At 40.4% G+C, this 17,146-nt stretch overlaps 1 protein-coding gene and 1 pseudogene across 5 annotated transcripts in view; both read right to left on the bottom strand.

The window, feature by feature from the left end:
* Positions 1-251: 251 nt before the first annotated feature.
* On the bottom strand, positions 252-9,282 carry LOC118658570 (annotated as a pseudogene).
* The window catches only part of PPP2R2A (protein phosphatase 2 regulatory subunit Balpha), a 99,078-nt gene continuing 90,673 nt past the window's right edge, over positions 8,742-17,146 (bottom strand). For all 5 annotated transcript variants that reach the window (XM_036315506.1, XM_036315505.1, XM_036315507.1 and 2 more), the window contains 3 exons: positions 15,561-15,730; positions 13,322-13,413; positions 8,742-9,739 (listed from right to left, as the gene is read on the bottom strand). In XM_036315506.1, the coding sequence (XP_036171399.1) occupies positions 9,460-9,739; positions 13,322-13,413; positions 15,561-15,730 (542 nt within the window). In that variant the 3' untranslated portion in view covers positions 8,742-9,459. The remainder of the gene's footprint in view (positions 9,740-13,321; positions 13,414-15,560; positions 15,731-17,146) is intronic.

Below are 17,146 nucleotides of genomic sequence, written 5' to 3'. Positions count from 1 at the left end.
ACTGTGTCTCATCTCACAGCTCCTTGCACCATCATTGGAAGGTCTAACCAGTGCAGCAGGACAAGAAAAAAGAAATACATCAAAGGCACTGGAAAAGGAAATTGGAAAGACTAGAAAGAAAACATTCATTATTTCAACTAAAGTCCCGGTGCATGACATTTGTGTACCTGTGGGGCCCCACCCCACAGGCCCCCAATATTCATGTATATATGTGTACATATGCATATTTTTTTGTTGTTAATCACCTGAGCACATTTTTCATTGATTTTTAGAGTTGAAGGGAAGGCGAGAGACAGAGAAACATGGATGTGAGAAAGACACATCAATGGGTTGCCTCCTGCACGTGCCCCCAGGGGATGGGGCCGACTGCTGGCGGCCGCTGGGGCTGAGGCGTTGAGTGTATGGCGATTTTCTGTTTCTGCTTCCACTTCTGGTAGAGGTCCCGCTTGTAGGAGCTGCTGATGTAGGGACCACTTTCTGTCTTGATCTTCTTGTCCTCCTGTCCTGACTGTCCCACAAACCGCTTCTTCTTCCAGTCCCACTTGAGCTGCTGCCGGTCCCTGGTCAGGATCTGGGCCTCGTCCCCCATCAGGTCCAGGACAGCTCCAGGACAGTCCCACCTGCTGCTCAAAGGTGCCCTGTCCTCACCAACGCTCAGGCCCCGTTCACTGTCCAAGTCCTTGGGCCGATCGGGGACATAGAAATCCTGGTCCAGCGGCCGGGCCTCCTCCTTCCGCCTCTTGGCTCCCCGCTCAGGTCCTGGCTGCTGCCGTTTCCAGCCCACGGCCTCTGTGAAGACGTCCTCCGTGCTCTCCCCCTCCCCCCCTCCCCCTCCCCCTCCCCCTCCTCCTCCCCCCTCCCCGCCCCCAGGCTGCTCCACCTGCCGTGCTGGGCAGCTCTGGGCTGGGCCAGCCAGGCCCTCCTGGCGCTCCTGCCCGCCCTGCTGGCGATGGCCTTGCAGTCCTGCCGCGTGGCCCGCATCACCCGGCTGCTCAGGTCGCGGCTGGAGGCGTTGATCTCAAAGATGGTCGCCCTGAGCGGTATTGCTTGATGCTGTCCACCAGCCTCAGCCGCTGCAGCTCCTCCACCTCGAAGCTCGAGCTGAAGAGGAGGTGCAGGCCCAGCCCCGGGAGGTCCAGCTCCTTGGCCCGCTTGATGGACTCTGGCGAAGGCGCCGGCCGCAAGCACACGGACTGCTGCTGGGCGTTGTCGGCCACGCGGCGCAGGCCCCGCAGCTCCAGGGACGCCTCCAGGGTGTTCCGCAGGCCGCAGGCCTCGCCGTCCACCACGCTCTGTGGCACCCGGCCCAGCAGCCGTCCACGCCGACCGTACCTGAGGGCTCCTCGTGGGGGCGGGAGAGGGTGAGGGCACGGCCCTGGAACAGGTGCAGGTCCAGCAGGTAGGGGAGCTCATCTGGGGCCACCAAGGAGTAGGCTGTGCCGCTTCCGCCAGCCCGGGCCACACCACCCACTGGTGTAGGAAGAGCTTGCCCTTGGCTGGGAAGCTGAAGTTGACGTTGTCCAGCAGAGGACGTCCAGGCTCTGGCTGCCAGGTGAGTCACGATGAGGGTGGAGCACTTGTCGCGGGTGAACTTGGCCAGGTTGATCTTGCAGGCCGTCTTGTCCAGGGCGATATAGATATGGGTGCAGCTCACCCACTGGAGCGGCCTCGCCTTGTGGAGACCAAGTGGCCTTGGGGGAGGCAGACGTTCAATGCCTGAGGGGCGGGGGGCAATTGGGGGCATGGCCAGCTGTGGGGAGGGGCTGCCTGTGGTTGGGGGGGGGGGCAGTCGCGGTAGATTGGGCTGGTAGGCCACTGCAGTGCGCATCATAGGGACCAGTCGTTCTGCTGTTCAGTCTATTTGCATATAAGCCTTTTATTATATAGGATAATAATTTGATAACATGACTAAGCAGAAAACTTTTAAAAGATATACGTAAGTTAATTTGTCAAGGAGTCAGGATATAAGGTCAATAAACAAAAATCGCCTGGCTGGTGTGGCTCAGCTGTTGAGCATTGACCTATGAACCAGGAGGTCATGGTTCAATTCCTGGTCAGGGCACATGCCTGGGTTGTGGGCTCAATCCCTAGGGGGGGCATGCAGGAGGCAGCTGATCGATGATTCTCATCATTGATGTTTCTATCTCTCCCTTTCTCTCTGAAATCGATAAAAAAATATTTTTAAAAATATATTATGCATGAACTGGAAATTGAAATTTTAAAATAACACAGTAATAGCAACACATAAACTTTGAGATACTAACAATTTTTGTGCAAGAACTGAAATTTTTGTGCTAAAAAAACAAAACACTGATAAAAGAAATCAAAGACCTGCATCAATGGAGCAATATGCTGTACTCATGGATTGCAGGACAAATATTAAGATGTCCACTCTCCCTGAACTGGTTTATGGATTCAATGCAATCATCATCAAAATCAAAGTTGGCATTTGTTTTCTTGTTAACAGGCTGTTTCTAAAACGTCTATGAAAAGGCCAAGGAACTAAAATAGCAAGACAATTTTGAAGAAAAAAAAGGTTGGATTACTTGCTTATGTAAAGCTAAAGTAATCGAGGCAATCCAGGCTGGGTGAAAGCACCAACTAATGGAATAGTTCAGAGACTTAAGTGTCAACTGATGTTTTGACAAAGGTGCATAGGAAAATGATGCATAATTTTATATGATATATTCAAATGGATCCCAGCCCTAAATGTAACAACTGAATACTATTAAACTTTTATTATCACTTTAAGTTAGGCAGATTTCTTAGATAAGCATAATGCATTAAAGAAAAGGCATTAAAGAAAAAGTTGGTAAAGTGGACTTTGTGAATTTAGAATTTCTGCTTTTCAAAAAGCTGTTAATTCTACAACAACCAAGGCACCAAGAGTGCACCAAGAGTGTCCACCCCAGGTAACTGGGGAGGCTGAGCTACTGGGCCCTACAGGACACCTGGCGCACAGGGCCACTCTATCAACACAGGGAAGCTGCCAAAATGCGGAGACAAAGAAACAGGTCACAAATGGCAGAAATGGAGGAAAGCAAACGATTGGATATAGAGTTTAAGGCCACGGTTATAAGGTTTTTCAAGAATTTTATGGAAACCGCCGATAAATTTAATGAATCCCTCAATAAGTATAGGGAGACCATGGAGGACATGAAAAAGGACCAACTAGAAATTAAGCATACACTGACTGAAATAAAGAATAATTTACAGAGATCCAGCAGCAGAAAAGAGGATCCCAAGAATCAAGTCAAAGATTTGAAATACAAAGAAACAAAAAATACCCAACCGAAAAAGAAAAAAGAAAAGAGATTCCAAAAATATGAAGATAGTGTAAGGAACCTCTGGGACAACTTCAAGCGTACCAACATCAGAATTATAGGGGTACCAGAAGGAGAGAGAGGGCAAGATATTGAAAACCTTTTTGAAGAAATAATGACAGAAAACTTCCCCTACCTGGTGAAAGAAATGGACTTACAAGTCCAGGAAGCGCAGAGAACCCCAAACAAAAGGAATCCAAGGAGGACCACACCAAGACACATCATAATTAAAATGCCAAGAGCAAAAGATAAAGAGAGAATCTTAAAAGCAGCAAGAGAAAGACAGTCAGTTACCTACAAGGGAGTACCCATACGACTGTCAGCTGATTTCTCAACAGAAACCATGCAGGCCAGAAGAGACTGGCAAGAAATATTCAAAGTGATGAATAGCAAGAACCTGCAACCAAGATTACTTTATCCAGCAAAGCTATCATTCAGAATAGAAGGTCAGATAAAGAGCTTCACGGATAAGAAAAAGCTAAAGGAGTTCATCACCACCAAACCAGCATTATATGAAATGCTGAAAGGTATTCTTTAAGAAGAGGAAGAAGAAAAAGGAACTCTTACCATTTGCCACAGCATGGATGGAACTTGAGAGCGGATAAATACCACAGGATCTCACTCATTTGTGGAATATAATGAACAACATAAGCTGATGAACAAGGACTGATCCAGAGACGGAGAGGCATTGATTGGACTGTCGGGACTTGGAGGGAAGGTAGGGGAGGGTGGGGGTAAGGGGGAAAGATCAACCAAAGGACTTATATGCAAGCATATAGGCCTAACCAATGGACATGGACAACGGGGGGGTGAGGGCATGAGCGGGGGTGGGGGGGTGGGGGGTAGAGGGTAACGTGGGGACAAGGACACATATGTAATATCTTAATCAATAAAAAATATATATATATATAAAAAAAAAGCTGTTAAGAGAATGAAGGACAAGCCTCAGACTGGGAGAAAATACTTATAAAGCACTTATCTGGTAAAGGTCTGTATTCAGATTATACATATTAATATCTGGTTAGAAATATGAAAAAACAAACTGGGGTATTTTCAAATTTTTCATATTGACAAAGGTAAAACATGTGATTTTGTCCATAAGTGAGTGTGAATATATGGGTAACACCATATATGTGTTGATAGGTTTTTGGGCCCACAGTGAAATGACATATAACAACACCAGTTTTACCATAGGCTAATTTCCCATGGCATCTCATCAACCTTACAATGAAAAGACATTCAAAACCCCGTTGCACTTGTGATGCAACTTCCATATTTTGAAGGGAAATCTGACTTTATTTCTAGGAATGTCACCTAAAAATCTTACACATCACAACTGGCATGCATGTTTACTACTCCAATGCTTAAACTTGCAAAAATGAAAACAAAAATCAGTCTTGACAACAGGGACTGGCTAAATAACAGATGATCCATAAATGTGAGGCTAGAAGAAAATCTTGCTTAAAGAAAATATTTGATATAGGAAACTGCTCAAAATACAGTTGTGGAGAAACAGGACATTAAACTGTATACACAATTCCATTAAAAATGTATACTCACAAGAGAATAAAAAATACGCAAATATGAATGGTGGTTCTGAATTAGATAACTGGTGATGTTTTTTTTTTGGTACTTTCTGAACATGTATTCAGACCACATAAGTTTTAAAAGGAATTGACAGTTCTAAGCTATATTAGCATAAATATGCAACATGAAATTCTTGTTCTTAAAGGAGAAAGCTAATAAGGATCTGATTTTGCAAAGGGGTAGGCAGCCTGAGTAATCTCTGATTGAAAGAAAGGGCAGCCCAAAACTTCCAATTCATTTTTGCTGCTTCTGCATTAAAATATGACATCATATTGACACTTGGGTTCTCACTCCAGGGTCATGTTATTTGGGCATAAATGTTTTGGATTTCCTATTTATTTCCCAATTTTGTTTTTAATTATGAAGTTCTTCCAGGAAACAACCTGTTTGTTCTCCATACCTGGTAAATGCTGAAGGCTTGACTATTGCCCCCTAGTGGGAAAGTCCTCAAATAACTTGTTGCTGTTCACATAATGGTAATTAACGTGTAAAACATTAAAAACTACAAATACTAGCTTTTCCCATTATGCCAGTTTAGGTCACCAAATTCCTTTTGGAGGAAACTAATCTTTGTAGTGCCTTGTTTGTTAGGGACTGTGTTAGGAGGGCCTTTTATATGTTACTAGTGGCCCGGTGCACAGATTCATGCACATTGAAAGGAAATCAGGAGCCCGCACCCGCATGCCGAGGGAGTTTCCACATCCCTGTGAGCCACCAGGAAGTCGTGTGGGGCATCTGTCCTTCTCCCTGCAGCTTCCTGAAAAAGTATTTCCAAATGTCCCTTTTGCGGCTGGGTCACGCCTTGCAGGCGGGAAGGTCCCCTTGGGCCGTGCTGAATACTTTGCACAGCTCGGAGCTGGATAAGAGATGCTCCAAGGTGAACACCACAAAGTTGGGAATCTTGGGGGGGGGGGGGGAGGAAGGGGCGGGATGCTCTGTTGCCCATGCCCCCACCCTTCCTACCCATCTCTGATTTTTACCGATTGTCAGTTGCCATCTTGTGACCACTGTTATATTGCTGCCTTCCTCTGTAGCTCTATGGGCAATAGGTAACGGATGAGATTTGATTTTGATGCTCCAGGCAGAGTTCCAGGAGCCCAGTGGCCACACTTCAACCGTTTTCCAGACTGTAACTGCAGGCTTATGGGATAGAAGGGATGGGGCCAGGCGCCGCTCTGCTCCCATTCACCCTGTCCCCACTGCACCTGCCGCCACTGCTGTCGCTCCCGCCTCCACAGCTGTGCATGCCAGCCATGAGCCTGGCTTCTGGCTGAGCGGTGCTCCTGCTGTGGGAGCACACTGACCATCAGGGGGCAGCTCCTGCATTGAGTGCCTGCCCCCTGGTGACCAGTGTGTGTCATAGTGACTGGTCATTCCAGTCGTTTGGTCATAAGGGTCACTTAGGCTTTTATATATATAGATTATTTAAGCTGATAAAGTGGGTGTTTCTTAATTCTTATAGGATACAAAGTCTAATACCACTATGCAATGAAATGTCAAGTAGAAAAAATTCAATTGATCATTACACTTAAAAAATATCTCCAGCATTTGAGAACACCCCATGATTTTGTAAATGCACCAAACATTTGAGTTATACTAAATTGATTTATAATGTCTTAACTTCATATGCATAATTACACAATGAAGTAGGGTCAGTTTCCAAGCTTGGGGGGCGGGGGGAGGGGCGGCATGTAAAAAACATTTTTAACCATGGTAACACATACACAATTAAATTATCAACCATTTGAACAGATACTCAAGTTCCCGAATACTAAAGAAAAATGACTTGAATCTGGATTACCTTTTCTTTGGGGGTTGAGGGAGAACTTGATTTTGTTCTTTCTAAAGTGAACATTATTATCTCCACTTGAATTTACTGTAAATGGTAGAAAAAAGCACACTGAAGCAATGTTCCCTAAAAATATTTCACTAAAAATACTTTTATCAGTTTTAGCTTTCACATATAATTTTCTATGAAAAACGTTTTCATTTCTAGTTTTCTTTAGAAATAACTGTAAACGGAAAAATCCTCACTTAATTTGAAAGGAAAAATGTATTTCTTTTATTCCAAGACTAACAGCTTCACAAAAAAAGATTAATATCCAGTAGTTATATAAAAACATATTGATATACAGACTTATAAAGTAACTAATGCCCAGCCACTAAAGAAAGATCAAAGGAGATTAACAGAATGAGTTTTCATATTATTTTTTAAAAAGGTTATGACAAAAGTAGAATATGTTTGTAGGTATCAAGAGAATAGAATACAAGCAAGTTGACAAGACTAAGTTTATTCTAAGTATAATTTTTATTAATAAAAAGATTAACCATGACCATGAGTGGCTGGGCTTATAGTTTGCTACACCAAAGAAATTAGAAATTGAGTTAAGAATATTGTTACAATAATTTATAATATAGCATTCCTTTATAGAGGCATTTTAATTTTAGCAATGTTTCCCTTAAATATAAAAAAACTAACCTTTAGTGTCATGAATGAGAATCATTATAGCTACTGCTAAATTTAAAAAATTCCAAGAGCTGTTTGACGTTTTATCCCAAGATCTACACCCAAACTTTAGGGAAACAAACTTCCAAAAAGATCTGGAAAATTGCCTGCTCAGAGACAGAGTATCAGCGTTTGATACCAGTGGCAGGAGAATAGCCCACTTCCAAGTGTGAAGAACCAGTAACACAAATTACGAATGCACCCAAGATCCCCAAATAAATTAGTAAAAGTGCCATTATTTTAAGAATGATTAGACATATAATCAATGTATTTAAATACAAATTCAAATTTGTTAAGTCCAAAAGATACAGTAATTTTATTACATAAAATTCCTCCTGTGTGCTAAAAATGTTAACTTACAAGACATAATATTTGTATAAGTGTAGAGGAAGTTATGGTCAAATTGCTTAATCATTTTTCATTAATGAGAATAGAACAATAGGTAGTGGACATATATAGAAGCACTGAGTCCTCTAAGATTCAAGGTTATATTACTGCTCAAGCAAAGCATACTATTCTTTAATAATATAAATGCCTACTCAATTTATCTTTTAAAAATAAAGTCCATTTGTTCTCCATTAAAGCTTCTGCAAGACTGACAAAGGTACATTCTACCTATATAAAATAGGGGTACTCTTCATCTTTGGATAAGGTATCACCACTTAGGGAAATGTAGTCAATATACAGATTACTAAACTTTTGAGGCAGCTGTTGGAGTCCATTAAGCACTTTTCGAACACTGTATCTTTAAAGTTTGTCTTTAATATTAATAGCTTTGGAAAACCAAAAATAGAGAAAAAAACATCTGTGACAAAGTACATTTCATTCAGATTTGATATCAGTAAGATACAAAAAAAATATTTAGTGCAGTGTCAATTTTATCTATAATCACTTGAGGATAGTTTTGTGTTATGTTTTATGATTGAATGTCAAAAAGATTTTTACTTGTTAAGTATTTAGTAAGGCAAAAATGAAATTAAGTACTGTAAAAAGTCTTTTGAAATGAAACTACAAATTTGGTTCCTATTTACAATCTCATTAACAGATAAGTGTAGATACAACAGATCCAATACCCTTATAACCACAGTAAAAAAAAAAATCTCTAATAGCATTTTTAGGTTGTGAAGTCCTTAGTAATACCAATATATATCCAAAACATGTTCATACAGAACCAATACCTCTCTGATTCCTTGTAAAAGAACACTTGTTAAAAATAATTAACAAAAATACCAAAACAACAATGAAAACTCCTTTCATTTCGCCCAAAAGTTATGACACAAAATACTGGCTTAAAGAGGTAGATTAAAAATAAAAAGAAAACCAGATTCACCATTCTTTGTCACTTTTATTCAGTAGTAGTATTTTTTTCCCCTTATTTTCAGTGCCAGACACGGCAAGGAGTGATTACAGCCAACTGTTAAAACATTTGTTCGCAATATATACCCCCCTTTACCACTGACCCCAAACTGACTCATTTTGTGTGCTTTCGTTCTTTCTTTTTTTAATATACCACCACCAAGACTGGGTGGAGGGGCAAGGGTAAGAGACATGAAGGGAAGAGTCCAGGAGGCCAGAAGAGGAGGAATGCTACAAGCCACAGTAAGAATGAGCTGTATTTAATTTAAAAAAGGGTGGCGGGGTGTACCCCACAAATGATACAGTAATGAGGATACACAATTAAATCCCATAAGCATGACTGAGGCTTTCACTGTGTTTGACATCATCACAATGGAAGGCATAAAAAGTGGAGTAAATCAATGTTGACACAGTCCAATCTAGTCCATTAGGCAAGATGGTGCAAGAAGTCATTTAAATTAAAAGTGCCCTATCCTTACCTAAATGGCTAGCAGACATGGAGAACACCATAGTGATGAATCCACAGAGCTTTCTCCATGTAGCTATAAAAAAGTGTTGTTGAATGGCACATTGTCAAACACTGGAAGGGGGCGCCACAATGGACCTCTCTCTCTTTTTAGGTACAAATGCTAGATTCAACTATCTCAACTAAGCAGGAAGTGGGCTCTTCTGCTAGGAATGCCAACCCTAATTCACTTTGTCTTGAAATATATACAGATTGTTTGTAGTCGCTACAGCAATGATATTTTCCTTGGGGTGCCAGGCTGTGTGAAGTATTTTCTTGTTGAAGTCTAGACTGTCAACACTTATTTCATCCTTCTTTCTCTTGCCACTTGCACAGACTTTGCGTGGCTTCAGAACCGTGCGAGGTTTATTGTTTTCTCGTGATGCTTCGAGGGTTATGTCTCGCTTTGTGTTCCTGTCAAACATTCTGAAGAAATTATTGTAAGATCCAGTCATGACAACACTGTAAAAGTAGACAGAACATTCAGTCAAATAAGTGCCTACAAAGTTTGTTTTCAGTAAAATGATTCAGGGATGAACCTAGCCTGGTGCTTTACCAGAAAACAGCAGCTACTTTAAGCAGATTTTAATTTTAGGGTGAAGGCCGCTGACACCAACCCAGAAATATAGTGCTAGTTAATCTTTTCTTTTAATTACTCCTTCTCATGAATACCAAAACTATCACCAAAGCTGAAAGCATCCTATGTAAAGCTTCTTAGTAGTATTATCTTTGTTGAGTATTTTTGCAACTATCAACTTATGTGATCAACCTGACCAGCCAACTTCTAGAAATACCAACTAGGGGACTCACAGGTTCTAAAACCAAAAAAGAAAAATGAATGGTATACAGCTGTTCATTAGAAACCAATGCTTTCCTTATGATTTAAGTTGTAAGCTATTTAATTTGTCCCCAAGACATTATCTAGTTTGGATAATCACATCTTATGATGCTTACAGAAAACCTGCTTCTGGGAATATTCAGAAAGTAGCATATACAATGTTTATTAACAAAAAAAAATTAACTTATAACACAATACATTTTAAGCAAATTTTTGGACAACAATCCTACTTGCCATCCATCACTGCTCCTCAACATTTACCAAGTATTCCAGTAAGCAAAACCTCACATGTTTGAAACCATTAATTTGCAAAGGGTCTGGTGCTATTATTAATACCACATCCTTCCCACATAACTTAAATTATAATTGTAAATAAGATTATAGGATACCAAGAAACTGCTTAAAGTAATGCTTGGAAACAACTCTTATTACAAATACTAGAGGCCTGGTGCACGAAAATGCGTGCACTCGGGGTGGGGGTGGGGGTTGGGGGGTCCCTCAGCCCGGCCTGCACGCTCTCGCAGTTCAGGACCCCTCGGGGATGTCCACCTGCCTGCTTAGGCCCGCTCCCCCCAGGGATCGTGCCTAAGCTGGCAGTCAGATATCCCTCTGGCAGCCTGGGAGCCCTCTGGGGATGTCTACCTGCCAGATTAGGCCTGCTCCCTGGGGGCATCGGGCATAAGCCCTTAGCCGGACATTCTTAGCACTACCGCAGAGGCGGGACAGGCTCCTGCCACTGCTGCTGGCCAGCCATGAGCCAGCTTCTGGCTGAGCAGTGGCAGCCCTGCTGTGGAAGCGCACTGACCACCAGGGAGCAGCTCCTGCATTGAGCATCTGCCCCCTGGTGGTCAGTGTGTGTCATAGCGACCGGTCATTCTGCTGTTAGGGTCAATTTGGATATTACCCATTTATTATACACCAAACAGGTCATATATTGAATGCAAAAGACTGCCATCTACTTAGTAAAGTCAATCCCTCCCAAAGAACAACTGATAACATTTTAATCGCACTCATGTTGGTGCATGTACCTAAAGGTAATAAAATGGTATTTCTTTCAAACGATGAATGTAATTAAACTGGCATCCCCATGTTTTGTGAATCTAATCACGAGGAAACACTAGACAACACTCAAATTAAGAAGCTTTCTGGCTCTGGCTGGTTTGGCTCAGTGAATAGAGCATCAGCCTGCAGACTGAATGAAGAGTCCTGGGTTTGATTCTGGTCAAGGGCACATGCTGGGGTTGTGGGCTCAATCCCCAGTAGGGGGCATAAAGGAGGCAGCCAATCAATTATTTCCCTCATCATTGATGTTTCTATCTCTCTCTCCCTCTCCCTTCATCTCTGAAATAAATCAATAATATAATTTTTTTTAAAAGGAAACTTTCTGTAAAATAACTGGCCTGTGTTTTCAAAAATGCCAAGATTTTGAAAGATGAGAAAAGAATAAAGAACTATTCCAGATTAAAGGAGACTAACGAGATAGGACAACCAAATGTCACATATGCTTTTGGATTTGATAGTGACCCCCCCGCCCCCCCCCCTTTTTTTTTGCTAGAGAGGACATGATTGAGAACTAGAAAAATTTTAATGGAATCTGTGGATTAGATGAAAGTAGTGCATCAATGAGAATTTTTCTGTTGCCCTGTCATTATGAAGGAGAGCAAGAGGAAGGGGGAGGACGGAGAGAGGGAGGGAAAGAGTGAGAAAAAAACAGATTTGTCGTTCCACTTGTTTATACATTCATTGATTGATTTTTTTCACAGCTATTTTTTTTTTAATTTTTCCCCTTTTATTAAATAAGATATTACAAATGTTTCTTATCCCACCAATGAGTTGATTCTTGTATATGCCTTGACTAGGATCAAACCTGCAACCTTGGTGTATTGGGACAATGCTCTAACCAACTGAGCTACCTGGCCAAGGCCCTAAGTATTTCTAAAAAGTTTAATATAGTAACAAATCAAACTGAAATGTCAACATTTTAACTGCTGGCATGTCAAACTTATGATTGATCTGGCTCATAAAAGGGAAATTTTTAAGATATTTAAACAATTTACAATATCTAGAATTTTGTATACTTTCGCATTTACTAGTGACACAATGTTTAATTTTTATCAGCCAGTACTGCTACAAAATTATTAAATTTATTTCAAGGAAACTCTGGGGGAAAGGGGAAATCAAGTTAGAATTTGTAATTCATGTCAATCTAAAAAAGTTGGCCATATTTTTAGTAAACATGACAACCATACTAGGAGGAATGATGAAACAGCACATTTCTTTCCTCTAATGCAGCAATTTTCAACCTATGTGCCACAAGAATTTTTAAAATATGCAGTACCTGACTATTTAGTCAGGGTCACTGACCTCTTTTCCCTTAGACCAATGGTCGGCAAACTGCGGCTTGGCAGCCACTTGCGGCTCTTTGGCCCCTTGAGCATGGCTCTTCCACAAAATACCAACTTCTGTGCATGGGCCACGAAGTTTCAATCACACTGTATGTGCGCGCCCGCACGTGGTATTTTGTGGAAGAGCCACACTCAAGGGGCCAAAGAGCCGCATGTGGCTCGCAAGCCACGGTTTACCGACCACGGCCTTAGACTATCAAATAAAAAAACAACAGCAGCCAACACAACAACAGCCAGCTGGTGTGAATGAATAAGTATTTTTTTTTTTATCAGATTGGCAAAAAAATATTTTTTGGTGTGCCATAGAATTCTGGTAATTAGTTTATGTGTGCCAGGAGATGAAAAAGGCTGAAAACTGCTGCTCTTATAAAATTACATTTGGTCCAGTTGGCATGGCTCAGTGGTTGAGTGTTGACCTATGAACTAGAAGGACATGGTTCGACTCCCGGTCAGGGCACATGCCAGGGTTGCCGGCTCAATCCTCAGTGAGGGGCATGCAGGAGGAAGCCGATTAATGATTCTCATCACTGATGTTTCTCTCTCTCTCTCTCTCTCTCTCTCTCTCTCTCTCTCTCTCTCTCTTTCTCTCTCTGAAATCAATAAAAAAAGAAAAGGTGTTTGGAACATTACCCAAAGTATTAAAAAAAATAGTTAAACAAAACTTTCACGCAAATAGCCAAAAGTTGAAAATGACCCAAATGTCCTTCAACTGGTGAATGAATAAACAAAACTATATTCATACAGTGGATTATTTTAAAAGATAAAATAACATTTGAATAAATTCAAATTAAAATCAATTACCTATCAGAACCATTCCAACAACATTCAAATTTGTCAAATATGCAGTCATTTTCATACAGAGAACAAAGTTTACTTCTGAGGTATTCATGCACCTGGGGAAAAACATAAATATATATATTCTTAGTTTACACCTCAAGATTTACTGATTAAATTTAGAAAACTGATTTAGTAAGTATTATTTTTTTTAAAAAGGCATATGTAGACACATACATATATCTGTCAATCTTATTAAAATTTGATCCCCTTAGTAACAATAAAAGCATTTATTTAATCCATTTACAAACATATGAGTCCCCTTCAATGAACACACATTTTCTTTTTAACAATAGAGAAACTACCCTCTGGGCATGGAACATGTACTCTATAAGCTCAACTAAAATATTTAGACCAGAAAACATTTGAAAATGACACCGATAAGAGACAAAAGACTATTACAGCAATATTTGAATATGCTAACACTTGTCTTTCAGTCTATTAATTGCTGATTTTAAAACACTCAATACTGTGCTTTACTTCCTTTTAAAATATAATTTTCTGGGCATAAATAACTAAAGCCTACATTATAATTAAGTATGTATGTTATGCACAGCATGATCATCCCTCAGTTTGGTGATAAATTATATGGTTACTGTATGTATGCATCATTGAAAAATTTGGTTCCACTTGACATTACTTATATAATATCAAGAGCTAATGAAAATATACCTTTTAAAAAATATATAATTCTAAATAAATGAATCTAGTATTTAAAAAGTATCCTGATAAATGATACATTTAATTAACATTGTTAAATTACAAAGGAAAATTTCAAATAATTCTTGCGATCAGAAGGAAAAAAAGAACCTTAACCACTAGTGATGACAGAAAGGAGTAGGTACTTTCTAAATGTTAGAATTCTCTATTATTTATGAAATAACATAAAGTCATCTTAACTTTAAGTACAGTGAAATGATTCAGGCCACATGTATGTGACATTAAGTAAAAATTTGTTAACCTGGAGGAATTGCAATTCATGTAGGGTCAAGGTTAAAAGTGAAAAATGAATAAAATCACAATTACCTTTCAATAACACACAGCTTAGCAAGATGCCAAATTTACCACCTACCAACAGCTCGATCTGCATATGCTACGTTTGAGTATGATGTGACACTATTCTCAATCACTAATCTAACTCAGCATAGGGAGGAAAACTGACATTCAGGTAAAATTAGGTAAATCATAACAATTCAGCAAAGTTTTAAAATGCACATACAGGGTTTCTCAAAAACAATTTATGAGTATGAAGTTAAGGTTCAAATCAGTTATTCTCAAAGGGAATGGGGTAGTAATGGTGAGGATCACTAGGAGACCAATCAGAATCTTGGCAGTTATACAGATGCAATTTGAAACTGTGGCAATATTGTATCCCTTTACTTTTGCTTCAATGTAACATGTATTTGGAAATTTCAAATACCATGAAGGAAACTATTTAGTGGTTTAGGTTTGTCAAACAGGATTAAAAAGTTTGAGAAATACCATTCTAATTTTACTGATAATATACAACGTAAGGCAAATTTATCAAGTCTGTATTCCTAAAGCAGCGTTAAGTGTTTTCTATACTCTAGTGACCTAGGACTTAACATAGGTATCTGATGCCCTCCCTGTTCTTGGCTCTACACATCTTCATTCTCTTTTCTAGAAGAGCAGCAGGCTAGGGATCAATGGTAGTGGCTGGCTGACAAGAAGAGAATCCAGAACTAACATCCCACAAGAGACAGACAACTGCTAAAGCTGTCTGCTGGGCTTTCAAGGCCTTTTCCTTTAGTCTAAAGACAAAGGTAGAATGTCAGTCCCTTTTACCTGGCATGCCAAAGCTAAGCTCTCTAGTTCAGCTACTACTGCACATATTTCAACGGGGACAACTCTACTAAGACTGACCACTCTTCCCAATCCTCCCTCCCACCCCGAGACCTTAAAAGAGTGCTCTTCCCTCCTCACTTTAAATATAGACAGAAGCAGGGAAAACCATTATCAATAATGAACCAAACCAGTAACATAATCACACTTTAACAGCAAAACTACTGTAACGCCTATAAAAATATATATAAATTTAACATAAGGAAAAGCATAATACACATGGATCAAAGCCTCACTGTGAACACACACTGTGTTAGGATTAACACAAAATACAAAATCCTTCTCTATAAAAACTTCAAAGTAAATAGGGTGTATGATCATTGAAAGAAAAAATTGCAAATACCTGATATGTTTCCACAGGCCTGTTTTCCATATTTAAGTCCCAAATTTTAACTGACAAGTAGTCTCTAGTCATCATATATCGACCACTATGGCTGAATTTTACATCAGAAATAGAGGAGATGATTTCAGAAAAGAAAGACCTATTACTGGGATCTTCAGGTTCTTCAAACACTAAAAACAAGCAAAAACAAAAGAAAAAAGAAAAAAAGGGCAATTTGTATAATCTTCTGGCTTGCACAAAGCATTTGTTGAAACAATTCACAAATTTCCTAAGAGGCAGCTAAAAATGGCAGCCTAATAAAAACTGACAACTCTCTGGCTATAAGATAATCTCCCTAGAAGTTTCTTATGAGATAAATTCTACAACTAAAGATGTGAGAGATTTATACTTCCAGAGCCCACAGCTAATTTGGCAGAACCAGACTTACCCAGGGCTTCTGACTTCAGTGCCCCACGTTTGTAGGTTCTGCATATACCTCACTAACTTTGCCTGTGTTGTCAGCACAAAAAAATACCCTCTTACCATTCAAATTCATACCAGCATTTTATTTTTTACTGGCCAGGTAAAATTACTGCAACCTGTTATTTAAAACCCAGTGCTTTTTAGACTTCTTTTTAAAGCAAAGGAAACCACTTCTTAGAAGAAATAGGAAGCTTGAGATAGGAAAGAAGAAAAGGAATTGCTCTACCTGAATATAGGGTTGGAGAACATCACCCCAAGTTCTCAAACAGTAACAGTCCATTAAAAATATATCCACTGGGCCCTGACTGGTTTGGCTCAGTGAATAGAGCGTCGGCTGGCGGACTAAAGGGTCCTGGGTTCGATCCCTAGTGGAGGGGGGGGGGCATGCAGGAGGCAGCTGTTGAATGATTCTTTCTCATCAATGATATTTCTCTCTCTCCCCCCTCTGAAATCAATTTTAAAAATGAATAAATATATATACACATTAGAGCAGTGTTTCTCAACCTGTGGGTCACCAACCTGTGGGTCACAAGACCCTTTCACAGGGGTCGCCTAAGACCATTGGAAAACATATATAATTACATATTATTTTTGTGATTAATCACTATGCTTTAATTATGTTCAATTTGTAAAAATGAAAATATGTCCTGCATATAAGATATTTACATTACGATTCATAACAGTAGCAAAATTACAGTTATGAAGTAGCAACGAAAATAATTTTATGGTTGGGGGTCACCACAACATGAGGAACTGTATTAAAGGGTTGCGGCATTAGGAAGGTTGAGAACCACTGCATTAGAGGCTCAGTGCATGAATTTGTGCACCAGTCGGGTCCTTCGGCCTGGCCAGCGGCAGTGGGGAAGGATTGCAGGAGGTTGGCTGGCTGGTGGGGGGGGCATGGGGGGCAGCTGGGGGCCACAAGAGGTTGGCTGTGGGATTGCACTGACCACCAGGGAGCAGCTGCTGAGTTGAGTGTCTGCCCCCTGTTGATCAGTGCACATCATAGTGACTGGTCCACCGGTCGTTGGGTCCTAACAGTTGCTTAGGCATATATCTCCACTAGGATATCAACAGACATGCCCTGATAAAGCCTTCCATGTTTTTCTAGTAGAATAACCTAC

The sequence above is a fragment of the Myotis myotis genome, unplaced genomic scaffold (genome assembly GCF_014108235.1).
Source record: "Myotis myotis isolate mMyoMyo1 unplaced genomic scaffold, mMyoMyo1.p scaffold_m19_p_6, whole genome shotgun sequence".
Classification (NCBI taxonomy): Eukaryota; Metazoa; Chordata; class Mammalia; order Chiroptera; family Vespertilionidae; genus Myotis; species Myotis myotis.
The sequence above is the reverse complement of the archived record's forward strand: the minus strand, read 5'-3'. Positions and strand labels throughout refer to the sequence as shown.